The sequence below is a fragment of the Cynara cardunculus genome, assembly GCF_001531365.2.
Source record: "Cynara cardunculus var. scolymus isolate 2C chromosome LG 15, CcrdV1, whole genome shotgun sequence".
NCBI lineage: Eukaryota > Viridiplantae > Streptophyta > Magnoliopsida > Asterales > Asteraceae > Cynara > Cynara cardunculus.
The window spans coordinates 13,700,148-13,716,822 of record NC_037542.1 but is presented as its reverse complement, the minus strand read 5'-3'; the positions used below and the strand labels follow the sequence as shown (position 1 = coordinate 13,716,822).

General features: G+C 31.8%; 1 protein-coding gene across 1 annotated transcript; it reads right to left on the bottom strand.

Moving 5' to 3' along the window:
* Window positions 1-3,270: 3,270 nt before the first annotated feature.
* On the bottom strand, window positions 3,271-4,870 carry LOC112528409 (F-box protein At1g67340-like). Its single transcript, XM_025139430.1, has 3 exons — window positions 4,620-4,870; window positions 4,358-4,520; window positions 3,271-4,273 (listed from the first exon to the last, which is right to left on the bottom strand). The coding sequence occupies exons 1-3, from the start codon at window positions 4,868-4,870 to the stop codon at window positions 3,554-3,556; spliced, it is 1,134 nt and encodes a 377-aa protein (XP_024995198.1). The 3' UTR covers window positions 3,271-3,553.
* Window positions 4,871-16,675: the final 11,805 nt, after the last annotated feature.

The window sequence follows — 16,675 nt, the reverse complement described above, 5'->3', positions numbered from 1 at the left end:
GATGGATGCACAATGCATGCAACCAGTAACCTAGCTGTATAAGTGAACCAGGTATGGTAGTCAACACAATGTTAAGAGAACGAATCACCTGTAAAATAGTAACTTTATAATTAAACTGACATGTATAATTAAAGTCTTTAATCCAAGTAAATAGTTAAATTGAAATCTCACCATTCGATCAATTTGTCAACAGTGATCACTTGTCCAAGTTGAGAATATCAAGCATACAATCAGAAGTAACAATTGTGTGGAGAAAGATAAACTCAGGCATGCTCATTAATCAATTAGATAACAAATGGAGTAACCCGCAAGCATACATCAAAAGCAACAATTGTTTCAAACCAACATCGGATTTTTACGCAATTTGAGTTGCTTTCTTACTTTGTCATGCTCATTAATTGACTAAGGAGGTGTTTGGGATTTCTTATAAAAACAACTTATTGACTTATTCCAGTGTGACACTGTTAATATGTACTTTTGAGTGTTTGGATGAACAACTTATACCGGTGCCAAACCGGTAATAAGAAGTTTTTGAAGAAGTTAAACTCTTCTGACTTATAATAAGTTGATAAGTGATTTTATAGAAAAACATAAGCTATTCCAAATAAGCAATCCCAAACACCCCCTAAATATGAAAACACATAGTAGAGGTATAGATACACCATACCCTCCAGAGCTAAAGAGATTAAACTACAACAGAAAGATAGATTCACTATGCCATTTGATCATAACATATTTTCAACAATGCAAACCGACTCTTCAATTGAAAACTACTTTCTGTTTGAAATTGGATCGCAGTTGCAAAAGAAAGAAAATGACTTCCAATAGTTACCCCATTCAAAAGCTTCCTTCCACTTGCAGGCAAAATTTTAACATATTCAGAAACCATTTTAACGACTATCCTCCCCTTTTTAGGTATTCATTAAATATTTGATAACAACATGTGCGTTTTTATAGATATTCAAACCCTAAACATCCAGTTTCCCTCTATCAGTTATCTGTAATTACTAATCACTTAATTAAAAAAAATACCTGGGTACTAGGGCAAATGATGACTCAAATCAGATTTGGCACAAGGACCGAATCAGATTGGACTCAAATCAGACGAGGGATTGAGAGGGAGGTGTGGTTGGGGACTGGCATTGTTAGGGAAGAAGCGATGGAATGAGGGAGACAACTAGATAAGAGTTATGCAGCATGGATACGAACTGAAAGAGAACAGAAGTCGAGAATCGCTAATTTTGTTTATTCTTTTTGAAACTTGGCCTACTAACGATTATTGGAAGTTGGGCTAGGCTACCTTGGGCAATGGCACTTGTCACCCTAGATAAGGGCCGATCTTGCATACAAATCAAACATGGACCCTTCATTTTGTTTATTTTTAAAATTTTAAAGACGGTTATTGAATCAGTTAAAGATGAGGTTGAAAGTAAATTTAGAAAACCAATTCAATTTACACTCTTGATCATCTACACAATTGAGATTGGTTTATATCACTTGCAACAATTACACACATTTTATATATAGATGAGGTTTACTTTGCAAACCACGTTATTTATACCAAACCTTATTCAACCAATCATAATTTCTCATTTTGTTCATTTTTTTGTAATTATAAGAGGTTGATTAATCATTTTTATTGTGGAGGGTGTTAATCATGGATATTATCATCTTCATTATTTTAATTTTAGATAAATACATAAAACGGTTTCATTAAAATTTCATTAAATATTATATGAAACAATTCCATAACTATATATGAAACAACTTCATCAAAAAAATAGTATTACATGAAACAATTTCATAAAAAATGTCATAAGATTAAATAATGAAATCGACGGATGAGACTGGTTTGCACGGTTTGTATAAATTAAGTGGTTTGCATTTGATCGTTCATCTATACATGTACGTGTATATATATGGTACATTATTTAAAATTTGAAGGTTTTTTTTTGCCAACATAAAAAGGTAAAAAGGTGTGGGAAGAATGATAAATAAATGGCATTGGATGCCTTTTAATGTGTGCAAAGTCTATTGCTTTTGCCTTTCTCACTTAAAAGAAACCAAACCTAAATACCATCTCTTTTCTCTTTTCAATACTCATAATATGTTATAAAAAGAATCAAATTAAAACTACAAAACTCTTAATCAAAATCAACCATTTAATTAATTTCCTTCTATGTTCTCACATCAAATGTTAAATATGTACTGATACTGTTTACTGAACATGTTAGAACAGATAAAATAACCAATTTACCTCTAATTAATTGTTTGTATATTTTGATTAATTTATTAAGCTAAAATAAAATATATCACTAGAAAGTTTTCTTTAAAATGATACTATAATAAAAAAATGTGTGCATTTTCTAATTTTTATTTTGTACATTTTTTTATCATTATTATTTAATCAATTACATAATTAGTTAAAATATAGAAACCGTAAAAAATAATGTTTTGATGATAATAAAGTGAAAGTTTAAAATAAATAAAATTTAAATAATAAGTAAAATGTAAAGAGGTGGCGTATTTGGCTTTTATTTTAAAAAAAATTAAGTTTTATTTTGAAAATTCCACTTTGTTCCATAGAGTGGGTGCGAAACATGTTTGTTCATGTCTCTTACACATAAAAGTCTTGTCAAACGTGAAACATTGATATTTGCTTTGTTCTATTATATATTGTTTAACAATATATAAGGATGTATTTATACTACCGTTAAATAATCTATACTATATTATAAAGCATTTGATAAAAACTCTTAAAAACCATTTTTTATATGAAGTACTGTTTATTGATGCATATTACTTAAAATTCAAGATTACAAGAAAATAATGCACAAGTGCAACTTATTAAAGCTTTTATTCTTGAATTCGTGTGAATAACTGCATATAAACATAATTAAATACAAGATAAAATTTCATTTTAAATATAAAAAATCTAAAATATAATTAGTATAATAATTATGTTCTAACATAATACTTAATTATTATTTTTATTTAAAAAATAAAAATAAATTATAATAAAAAATTGAATTAAATAAATTACACAACAATAATATTGATATATTTTTTTTAAATTTTATAATATATTTAAATATATATTTTATTCAAAAATAAAAACATTATCGTTTTTCTTGAAACCACATAAACCGTATTATAACATCAATAAAAAAAAATAAAAAAAATATTAAAATTAAGATGTATGCCGTTGCATCAGATAATACTCTTCTAATATAAAAAAAAGCATACATTCATTCCTATGTTTCATTTAGGCATAAAAAGACTATAAACTTTTAATGTTTTCATGTATTTATGATTTAATATTTAAGCCACACTTCCTTTTTATAATATATAATAATTTGCTTTAAAAAAGGAAGTAGCAGCCATTAATACAAAATTGCTACCCTTCAACTAATTGCTAAACCAGATTCCGGCTACCGGGAATGTGACCGATAACCAGAACTACCCTAAACGGAACTTTTGGCTTTTGACTATTTTCCACGCCGACACAGTTTCCGTCACATCTATCATCTCCGGCCACCGCTAATCTTTTCAGCTATTGATTTCCCCGATCAACGTTCACATTATCTCCGCCGGGAATTGCGTTCATAAATCTGGCCCTTGGTCGACATTCCCTCCGGTGACGGAATTTCCAATCGAGTGCTTGACATGCCCGGGAACAGTAGTTCACGACGCCGCACACCGAACACCGCCGGAACTCGTGAATCCTAGTCTCCGGTCGGCCGCAACCAGCGTGAGAACACATCCGCATCAGAGGAGATGGATTCTGAACGGCGAACCATTCAGCAAGAAAACGGTTCGCCGGGTGAGATTCCAGAGGTGGTACGTTCCATCCGAAATCACTCAGTAATGGAAAACTTACAACCATGGCGTTTTCAGGGCGGTAGAGGTTGAGGGGGTTCCACTTCAACCACTCGCCGGACTTTACTGCCAACGGGTATCTTGAAAGAACGACATCTAGTTCACGTCCGTTAGCATGAACCAAAATCCGGCGGCCCTTGGGGATATTCTGACGAACGCCGTAACCGTCTTGAAGACAATGGCCCAGCTCCCGAAGTGCGTCAATGTGGCCAAGATAAGCCGCACGCGCACATAATGAGACGCCGGTGCGTAAGTCCTTCTCCTTCTTTCCGCCACCGCTACCGTTGAACTGAATGACGGCGAGTGAGTATAACGCCGGAGCGTGATAATCAAGCGCCGCCTTCGCCATTAGCGATGCGCCACTTGACCAGTTTTGAAAGCAGTAGAATTCAATCTGTTCATCAGAAAAAAAAACATAATTTATTACATGTAAATAATTAATTATAAAACAGGAGATAAAGAGATGCAAAAAACCGACCATGCCCAATGTGTAAGAAGCATCAGCATTTCCGGCATCGGAGCAGCGTTTCAGAAACCGGTGAGCAGATTCCGACCACTTCTTAGCTTTTACTGCAAAGGTTTCCGGTGAAGCTTTCGATAACACAGACGAATCAAACCCTAAATCGTTCAATCTTTTGCACCTGTTTCACACCAATCAATATAAAAAGTCAAAATTCTTTTCGCAACTAGAAATCTAAAAACAAACGAAAATTTTCACATTTCCGATTCCGATTCCTTACGTTGCTGAAACGGCGAGGAAATCGGCCGGACAAGTGGCGTCGTAGACGACTCTCGCAAGAATGGACAGAACGATGTCGTTTGGTAGCTTATCAAAGAAATCAAATCGAGCAGCCACCGGTGCCCTAGGCGACGACGACCTCAGCCTTTTCCGGCTGTTCGCTATCTGAGCTCCGGCGTCACTCCGATCATTTCTCTTCCGACCGGCCATGTTGTTGACCACAGGATACGAAGTTCCTCGTCGAGTTCTCATTTCGGTGGGTGAGGAACAGTCGGACGTGGAATCGAAGGATTTGGATGAATTTATATAGCGGTTGAAGGGTGTGAGTAAATTACGAAAGTACCCTGGTGCCAACTCAGCTTTGTCGTTTAGTGTTTGTTGAGAAAAGAAAAGAGTAGTCAAACGGCGTTGACAGGATCCATGGGTGATTCCCGATGTTGTACCTTGTACGCTTTGTCTGCTTGTACGTACAACCTTCTCAGAAATTAACCACAGAACTCAGAAGATAATGGAAGAGAGGTAAAATGAAGTCAAATCTCAGTCTTCCATTTTATTTTCCAAAAATAATTTACAATTATATGATTATTTTTTAATCAGTTATATATTTAACCAAAAAGTTGAGTTTCGACAACTTCAACTGAAACCTGCTTTCGAGAAGACCACTGTAAACGAACATTTTTTGACTCACTTAACGACAGAGACTAATAAGAGGTTTATGATCAGATCCGATACCTGTTTTCTCTCAAGGATTTCATAAAACCTAATATGTTTCATATGATCTCAACTCTATATTTTTTTTAAATAATAATAAACTATGTTTCGCAACTTGTACGTTTTTTATCGGTCATAGACTAAAATAATTATTTATCGTGATTATAATATTTAATTAATGTCGTTAAACTTTTGTAACGAGTTAGGGTTTCTGAAAATGTTGTTATGTTTCGAGATTGTAAAGTATCTCATTAAATAAGAAAGCGCACATGGATGAGCTTTTCAAAAGATCGGGTGTCGAAACCTAATACACGATGCTGATCAGATCACCATGATGCAATCGACCTAAATATATTTCAATTTCAACAAGGGTATCTCATTAATATCGTCTAGTTAAATATAGTCATTTTCGACATTGGTAGCTTATTAATCACAATTTAATGAACTGTCTTCCACCATTGTCGCAACAACATAGGGTTGTGATAGTTTTACTTTGAAAAAAAAAACCCTGAAATTATTTGAAAGATGAGTTTCGCTCATAAACGTGTTAAGAAAACGTCCTAAATCAACCACAAGGGTGGTGCCTGATTGGTTTGAGCTTGACTCCAAAGGTCAAAAGTACCTGAAGGTCCCAGGTTTAAATCCAATGAGAAATAAAAATTCCCTTGTGGCCAAGAAGATTCAAATGCGGTGACTCCGGGCTATCTGCAAAGCAGGTGGTCGTCCTAGGATTAGTCGGCTCGCATAGCGGGTTGGATATTCAGGTCAATAAAAAAAACGTCCTAAATCCATATATGTCACTTTCAACATTTGTAGTTTGTATTTCATAAATCACCATCTAAGTAATCGTCTTGATTATTACAATCGTTAATACAACATAAGATCGAGACGATTTTAATTCGTAAAGCTTGTAACTGTCTGAAAGATAAAATATACCTTAAACTGATACACGTCATTATAATTGTTGATACAACATAAGATTGAGATGATTTTAATTCGTAAAAACCTGAAACTGTTTGAAAGATATAATGTGCCCTAAATCAATATAGGGCGTTTTCAACATTAGTAGCTCTTTCATTGTTTAATTCACCGTCATGGCTACCAAATTGTTGCAACAACACAGGGTTGTGGTAGTTCTGATTTGATAAACACTGATATTGTTTAAAAGATGCATTTTGCTCATGAAACATTTTAATAAAATGCCCTGAATCAATATTGCTAATTTTCAACATTAGTAGCTCATTAATCACCATTTAATTGTCTATTGTAGCTATATAGCAACAACATACGACAAAGATGGTATTAATTCAAGAACTCTAAAACTGTTTTAAATTTTGTGTTTTGTGAGTAAGAAAACATCCTAAATTGATAACATGTCAAAAGGCTCTCAATCTATTAAAACCACACAAAAATCGGGGTACTTGCACAACGTAGCGAGATACAAATCAATTTTAACATTTTTTTTATTTTTTTATCTCAGTCGATAGTATAATACGGTTTTATGTGGTTTTGAGAAAACGATAATGGTTTCATTTTTGAATAAAATATAAATGTGAAGATATATCATAAAAAATAAATGATATTAGTATCAAACTAACTATATAAAAATTCTATTTTTTCTGTGTATTTCTTTAATTCATTTTTTTTTAATTTTTGGTTTAATAATATAACTTTTTATAAATATAATGATTAAGTATTTTGTTATAATTCAATGATTATTCTAATTATATTTTAGATTTTTTATATTTAAAATAAAATATTTATCCTCTATTTGATTATATTTATATGCAGTTAGTTATACGAATTCAAACATGAAGTTTTAATAAGTTGTACTTACGCACAAGTTACCTGCAATCTTGAATTTTAAGTAATATGCACTAATAAACAGTATTTCATGCATAAAAATAGTTTTTAAGAGTTTTTATCAAATACTTTATAATACAGTATAGATATAAAAAGTCTTAAATTTAAATTTTTTATTAGATATAAAATGCATTAATTATGAGGGGTATATATATATATATATATATATATATAAAGTTATTATTTAATGGAAATATGGTGAAAGTTTATTAGAATATTTTAATAATATAATTATTAATGAAATCTTTTAAATAAATAAATTGTTGGAGTCGAATTACTTTTTCCTTCTCTAATTTAGATCACGTGTACTCTTGCTATTCAAGAAGATACAAGATTTTTATAGTAAAAAAATAAATAAAAGATAAATGTAACTTTTTACTAAAGAAATCTATAATTTATATTTTAACAAAATATAACTTACAAGTGTTGATGACTAATTTGGAAACTAAATAAATAAATTATATAAAAAATATTATATAGGTATCAAAATAAAAATTACAAAATTATCATTTTTTATAGGTAAATTGCATGAAAAAGTAACGTACTTTAACTTGATTCCTATTTTAAATCTCGTACTTTTAAAACTTTTATTTTGGTACCTAAAATGTAAAGTTTTAAACATTTAAATACTCGAGTAATCATTTGAAGTATTAACCGGTTATCATGCTTATGTGGTGACTGATGGGGTATCCAACGCATTATTACTTGCTTAAACATTAACCGGGTACCACATCACTCGTCACATCAACATGGTAATCGGTTAATGCTTCAACCATTTACTCAGGTACTTACATGTTTAAAACTTTACATCTTAAATACCAAAATAGCAAGTTAAAGTACGTTAATTTTTCATGTAATTTATCTTTTTTTTTTATGTAATTGTTTAGTTCAAAATTTTATTTATAATATAAATATTTTATATTATAATTTTTAATTTTTTCCTACTAAGGAAATGAAAGATTGAGAAATAAAAAACATGTGTTTTTGAAATCTTTTTGGAAATTGTAAATATTAGTGGAACATGTTTTACTAATTTATAATATAAATAAAAAATTCTAAAAAGTATATTGACATAATATTAAATAAAAAAAATTATTCTTTGATATAATTTATTTAATTTGATTTTGATTGTGTTCTCATAACTTTTTCTTTAAAAGAAAAAAGATAGAAGAAAACGACGAGGCAAAAACCTCGCGCTCTAATGGCAAATGAAATGAATCGTGAAGATAATTAATTTGATTTTGATTGTGTTCTCATAATATTATTGTTTGGTAATTGTGTACAATAAAATTAGGGCTCTTAATGGTTAAGGAAGATCTATGATACAAAATCATTCATAGGATTGTAAAACCATTAAGAGACATATTTTTTTTGCCAAACAATATTCACCTCTTAACGATTCAGAAGTTCTCTTAATAAAACTATTAAAATATAAACAAACAACCCCTAAATGGTAATTTTCCTCGCAAGAAGAAAGATAAGGAAAGAGAAAATAAACCTTAAAAAGATTAATAAAATATACAAAATTACTAATCAGTTACAAACCATGAATAAAACATAACGGATTTTTATTTTAATTTTTTTGATTTTCATTTTCCTTATCTTTTAAAACACAAATAAATAATTTTCGTTATTTTCTTCCCAAATTTAAGAAGAAACCATTGGAGTTAAAAATAAATATGCAATTTAAGTTAGTTTTTGAAGAAAATATTATGTCCTTTTAGTAGGATTCAAAGGTTATATTACATGTAACCTTGAATTTTAAGAGATATATATATTAAATAACAGTAATTGTATAAGGGGGTTGTTCTTTTTTAGTAAACTACTTTATAATATAATACTAGAAGAGTATTCGTTAATGCAGTGAAAATACATCTCAATTTTAATGTTTCATTTTTTCTTTGTCTCAGTCGATATTATAAAAAATTGAAAAAAAAATATTGATATTAGTACCAAAATGACTTTAAAATTTCTCTTTTTTTGTGTATTTTATTTAGTTCATTTTTTTTTGTTTAATAATATAATATTTTGTAAATATAATAATTAGATATTTTGTTAGAACTCAATAATTTTTATCTTAATTATATTCTAATTTTTTTCATTTAAAATGATATGTTTATCTTTTATTTGATTATGTTTATCTACGTTTAGTTACACGAATTTAGATATGAAGCTTTAATAAGTTGTTGTCAAATGCTTTATGATATAATATAGATAGATTAGAGAAAAGTCTTAATAAAAATCCAACTTGTGGTTTAAATTTTGAGTGATTAAGTTTTGGATATTTTTTGGATAAACAAATCATTACGTTTACTAAAACCAGATAAATAAATCCTTAAAATTACTAAATACCAAAAATACACAACGGATTTTTGTATTTTGAGAAATTGAGTCAGTAAACATTTGTCTTGAACGAGTAAATCATTACATGTCAGGCTAAACGTACCAGAATTATCCGTTTTTGTCCCGGACTCACGGTTGACTGATAAATGAGGTAGTCAGTCTTTTATTAGACAACCTTTGTTCTCTTCCACAACCGGTGTGAGTTTTTACAATCCACCCCTTTAGAAGCCAAGTATCCTTGTTGGCACACTAGTCCAGTATACGGCTCTGATATCATTTGTAACATCTCAGATATTGTCCACTTTGTAACACCGCACTACAAAAATGCAGAGTATCAGCGAGGGAAAATTCCCTCGCAAATCCGTCGCTGAAAGGGCAATCCGTCGTTGATCCGTCGCTGATGCTCCGTCGGTCAAACAGTCGTAGGTAATGCTATCAGCGACGGATCAGAGACGGATATCAGCGACGGATTTGCGACGGACACTTTCAGCAACGGATCAGCGAGGGAAGTATTTAGTGACGAATATGCGACGGATATATCAGCGACGGATCTGCGATGGAATTTTTAGCGAGGGATATGCGACGGATATATCAGCGACGGATTTGCGACGGAATTTTTAGCGACAGATTTGCGAGGGAATTTTTAGCGACGGATTTGCGAGGGAACTTTCAGCGACGGATTTGCGAGGGAAGTTTCAGTGACGGATTTGCGAGGGAACTTTCAGCGACGGGTTTGCAATGGATTTTCAGCAACGGGTTTGCGAGGGAACTTTCAGCGACGGATCTGCGAGGGAATTTCAAGCACTTTCAGTGACGGATTTTCCCTCGCTAATCCGTCGCTAATTTGTAAAAAATTAAAAAATAATTTTTTTAAAAATGCATAAATCCTATATTTATTTATAAAAAACCTGAAAATAATAATATATAACAAACCAAATCTGTGAACAAAGTAACCAATTCATACGATTTAAAATATGGATTCATACAATTTAAAATATTCAATTCATACAATTTAATCTTCGAATACATACAATCTAACTATCGGGAGGTGGGGGAGGTKGRAAAACRTATCCTGACTGCCGCATAMACGCAGCAAAATGCTCCGATAATGCGGCCTGTTGGGCTAATGCAGCAGCTTGTCTGGTCTGTTCGGCCTCCAAATCTGCCCTATTCTTCCGTTCGGTCTCGAGTTCCTCTTCTACCCTTGACAACTTCTCTCTCAACTCCGTTACCTGTAAATATTCAATATTCTTCGAAATCARTAATTTGTTCGCAATTTTAGTAWTGAGAAAGTTTATAACAATATAACCAACGTACCTCCGCTCTTGACTCGTATGATGACCCGTTACTGCTACATCTACCCGTCATAGCATAAGAGGGATCCTGGGTGGTCCCGAAACCAAATATTCGGCCTTTCTTCCGTCCTCCGACACTTTGCTCCCAAAGAGATGTCTCATCAGGGAGAGGGATCAGCGAGGGAATGTATTTTTGGTATTTATCAGCGAGGGATGTTTTCCCTCGCTGATGTTCGTCGTTGATACCTGGTTTTCTAGTAGTGTCGTGATTTCCAAACTTCCACTTATGATTAATTACCTTATGGAACGATATTTGAGTTGGTGAATCATTAAGGTTTTTCATGATAATCTAATTGGAAACTGTGAGAGTCAAATCGAGTAAGGAAACAGAGGGTTTCAGCTGAAAAAGGGTTCCTACGACCTTCCATGCGGCTTGGGCCATAGGATAAGCTACACAACCCTTTGGTAGAACACCTATGACTAGCCACGCAACCTAAGTCGCTGGCTAAGTCAACCCATTTGGTCTGGTGCGATTTAAAAGCCTTTTTGGCTAGGGTTTTGATCATTCTTCTCCTCTTTTCCACTTCTCTAATATGAAGCGATTTTGGCACTATTGGGCCGAGTTTTAGAAGCTTTATGGGGTAAATGAAAGGAAGAAATTGGATATTGAAGAATCATAGTTGTGGATCTCAAGATTTGGGTGATAAAAGCATTTTGGGCATTTTGAGATTTAACTTGGGTTCGTTGTTGATTTGATCTTGTGGTTGCATTTAGAGTCACTCTGGACCTTGGTTGTTGCTTTGAGAAGGTTTCTAAAGGTTCTTGCTCATGGATCTTAAGTCTACAACCTTGGGAAGCTATAGCTTGATTTTTGGAAACTAGGTTTAACTTATCCTAACAAGGTGAGTTTAAGTTGTTTTGTGAAAACTTTGTACATACGAAAATGTTCATTTGAAGTCTTAAGATATTTTACTTGATGGTTATCAAATGTGTAATTTATTTGATGAGATTTGTGTTTTAGTACATTTGATTTTATAGATCTTGTAAAATGTCTACGTTTGAGGTTTTTTGATTTTATAAATTGTTTGGGTAGATACATGTTATGGTGCTACGACACATTTTCAAAATGTAAATAGTGTGATTTCATTTGAAAAATGATTTATCTCAACCAGTGATAGGTTTTTGAGTTTATCATACTTTTGAAACATGTGTTTGCATAAAAGTTGGTTAAATGAGTTTTATTGTATATGACGACTTCTATTGAATTGTCAATTGAGTTGTTGAGCTTTTGACTCGCATTGAATCCCGAAGGACATTTGTCCAATTTTGCTCTATGTCGAGTTTTTAGAGTTGTATGCAGTTATGTCATATTTATTTGAATGCTACTTGCTTTGTGTGCGTTGCTCATTTAATTCGGCTCATGTAATTTAGATTGTAATTTAATGGATCTACAGGCCTAGGTCAGTTTATTGGTTTGAAAATGGTATACAGACTGGTCTCACATGATCCCAAGTTTATAAGTTACACCTCTTAATTAAATTTATATTCACATAATCAATATGAAATTTATTGTCTATGACGTATAATTCAGTTGGTAAATGAGTGAGATGATTTTGTCTAAATACAAGACATGTCTTATGTTTTATCTCAGCTCCCTACTAACCTCGAGGAGCTGTTGAGTAAGCCAAAAATACATTTTATATCGGTGTCCTCGAAAACGGATTCAATATAAAAACGGTTGGAATTACCGGTAATCAAATTATTTCACAAATTTATTATTTTTGTATTTAAACCCTAGAGTCCTTTAATAATTCCCAAAAATAGAAAATGTGAAAATGACCCTCAAAATGTTAGTTCGTAAGGAGACAGGTGAGGTATGTAATATGTTCCCTGTGGGAGGTACAGGAGATGACACGTGGAGGGTGAATGGTGATGAGTCAGCACGTAGCTCACAAAATGCACATGCGGATGTCACGTGACATGAAATGGAGAGTTGTAATAATGGTAGTGAAGCAGAGGGAAAGCATGCGTGATTTGGGCACGTACGTTACAAGTCAACTAACCTGACGAAAAGTTTGTTACGTCGTCGTTTACCACCTCCTCATCCATCAACCACCAGCTAAACCGTCCGTCGCCAAATTAATAACATCACAAAACCATAATTCCTATAATTTATTCGTTACAACTAATACGTTACTTTTTATTATTATCATAATCTTAAGAATATACTTTTTAGTTTTTAATAAAACATTTAGTGGACCGTTTAAATATCCGATAAATAATTGTTGAACAAAAGTCAACACTCTTATTTATCGTATGAGAAACATTCCTGGTATCAAATTAGGTTAATGGTAAGCTCTTATAACTTATTAGCGGTTACTGAGTAAAATTCATCATTCTCGCTTATTTTTAGGGAGTGTTTGGTTCGCATAATGATTTCTGAAGAAATGAAATATGTCAAAGAAATTAGAATCTGAAAGGAATTGAAATGGAATGCTATCAGGTTTGACCAATTGTTTGGTTGGCAGGAATGAAATTTAATCTGTTTAATGAATTTGAATCTGTCTGTTTGGTTTGAACAGAATTGGAATCGAATGATGAAAAAAGACAAAAATACCCTTACTTCGATATTTTTTTTTATTTTTTTTTTCAACAACAATACAAAAATGAAAAAGAGCAGCTAGGGTTTAATAGTAGTAGAAGGGTATTTATGTCATTTAAACATTAATGGATGGAATGGAATTCAATTCCATCACATTTACTAAGGACCGGTGAATTCCTCAAATTTAGGAATATTTGGAATTCAATTCCACTCCATGTGTAACCAAACATTAGAATTCCATTGACCATTCCAATTTCATCAGATTCCGATGGATTTTGCCCAACCAAACGCCCCCTTATTTTTTAAGAAGTGTTGAAATCTGAACTACTGATTTCATTTCTGATTTATAAGAGGTGATGTTGAAATCAGAAATTTGAATCAGTAATACTGTTTGTTTTTATGTTTAAAGTCAGAAATCTGAATTGATCAAACTTGTACAAAATATATAAAGGATAAATATTTTTTGTTAACAAGTCTCTTCCACCCCAAAATATGAACTATTTGATAGAGGGCGGAAGGTGGAATAGGATTAATAGATATTAAGTGACACATTTACCACTTAAAATTTCAGATGACATTTAGAGCTTTTAAGCTCTTTAAAAAAACACTTCTAATACCCAAACGTCTGACCAAATTAGACTTCAGAGGTATTAAAATACAATTTTGAAAAAACAAACAGGCTCTGAGACTCTTGATTTTTGTCTTCTCTCTTATCAGATAAGATAATCGATCCTTATTATTAGGTAATTGAACTGATAAACGCTTAACAAGGTAAATTTTTTTTGTAAACGACCCTTGATCACAAAAATGGTATATAACAAGCTATGTAACCATGTTTACCTAATTTGTAAAACGGTGGAATTACAATTATGCCCTTTGAACCGATTTTAAGATGGTGGAATTAAAGTTACAATTTACATGTAACTTTAACTTTTACCAAAATTCCATGCAAGACGTTTTTGAAATTCAACAAAACATTTTAATCACAAGAGTGGTATGTAACGAGCTTTGCAATAGTGTTTATTTACTTTGTAAAATGATAATGTTACAATTTTGCCCTTTGATTTGATATTTATATTTTCAATTTTAAAATAATTGGAGTGGGAAATTACATTTATGCGATGTCCGTTATAGTTTAAACATGACTTTAATTTTTACCAAAATTCCAAGCAACACATTTTTGGAATTCGACCTATACTTCAATCACAAAAATGGTATGTAACGAGCTATGAAATCATGTCTATTTACTTTGTAAGCCGGGGAAGTTACAATTATGCCCTTTGATCGGATTTTATGTTGTCGAGGTTAAAATAGTTGGAGACGGGAATTACAATTAGCCATGTCCGTTACAATTTAGAAATTACTTTAATTTTTAGCATAATCCGACGTAAAACAATATGGGAATTAAACCAACACTTCAATCACAAGAATGATATGGAACGAGCTATGCAATAATGTTTATTCACACTTTAAAATGGCGAAATTACAATTTTACCCTCTAATCCGATTTTTATCTTCGAAGATAAATTAGTTGGAGTGCAAAACTACAATTACGCTTTCTCTGTTACAGCTTACAAGTGACTATAATTTTTTTACCAAAATTCTATGTAATACATTTATGAAATTCAACAAAATACTTTAATCACGTGAATGGTATGTAACGAGCCATGTAATCATGTTTATTTATACTGTAAAATGGTGAAATTACAATTCTACCATCTAATCCGGTTTTATATGTTCAGGGTTAAAATGGTTGGAGTTGGAAATTTCAGTCATATCATGTCCATTACAAATTTAGACACGGGTTTAATTAATATCAGAATCCCATGTAAAACATTTTGAGAATTCAACCAACGCTTTAATCACGAGAATGGCATGTATTGAGTTATGTAATCTTGTTCATTTACATTGTAAAATGGCAAAATTACAATTCTACCCTCTGATCCGATTTTATATGCTCAAGGATAAAATAGTTGGAACGGAAAACTACAATCATGCTTTGTCCGTTAGAACTTACACGTAGCTTTAGTTTTTACCAAAATTATATTGTAATACGTTTTTGAAATTCAACAAAATACTTTAATGGCATGTAATGAGCTACGAAAACATTTTTATCTACACTGTAAAATGGCAAAATTACAATTATGCCCTCTAATTCGATTTTATATTTCCGAGGTTAAAATGATTGGAGTTGGAAATTACAAATTATGCCATGTGCATTACAACTTAGATACAACTTCAATTTTTACCGGGTCCCACGTAAAACATTTTGAGAATTCAACCAACACTTTAATCACAAGAATGGTACGTAACGAGTTATGTAATATTGTTTATTTACACTATAAAATAGTGAAATTACAATTCTACCCTCCGATCCGATTTTATATATTCAAGGATAAAATAGTTGGATCGGAAAACTACAATTATGCTTTTTCCGTTACAACTTAAAGGTGACTTTAAGTTTTACGAGAACTATATTGTAATACGTTTTTGAAATTCAACAAAATACTTTAATCACATGAATGGTATACAACGAGCTATGTAATTATGTTTATTTATACAAAAAAATGACAAAATACAATTTTACCCTCTGATCCGATCTTAAATTTCGGAGGTTAAAATGGGAAAGTATAATTATGCCCTCCAACTTATATAGGACTTTATTTTTATCAGAATTTCATGTAAAACGGTTTTGGAACTTTTATTTACTTTTCTAAATTGAGGAAATTACAAGTATACCCTTACGATTAAAAGAGTTGGGAGTGGGATACGGTGGCACATGACGTGCACGTGTGTTAGTTTCATACGAACCTTTTTTTCACTTGATGCGAACCATGGAGTGCACTCCAAGCCATCATCCCTTTTTAATTAGCACCCTTTTCACACAGTTTTTTGTCTTTTTGAAGTGTTTTATAACGTGAAAAGGGTAAAAAAGGAAAATATAGATAGACAGAGGAGGAAACACGTGAGATGCACGTGCAATTAGGAGTTGACTGATAGAAGGGTAGTTGACCTAACCTTTGACATATGAAGGAGGATGCATGTGATCATGCAACTTTGCTTTCGTCGCATGCCCTACTTTTATTTCTCTCTTTTCTTTTTATTCCTATTCTCATGACTTTTTCACCTTTTTTTTAATTAATAATTTTTGTTTTATGTTAAAATTATCTTAAATATATTTTCCATAATTAATTTAAAATAAAAAATAAAACTAAAATCTTAAAAAAAATTACATTTAACTTT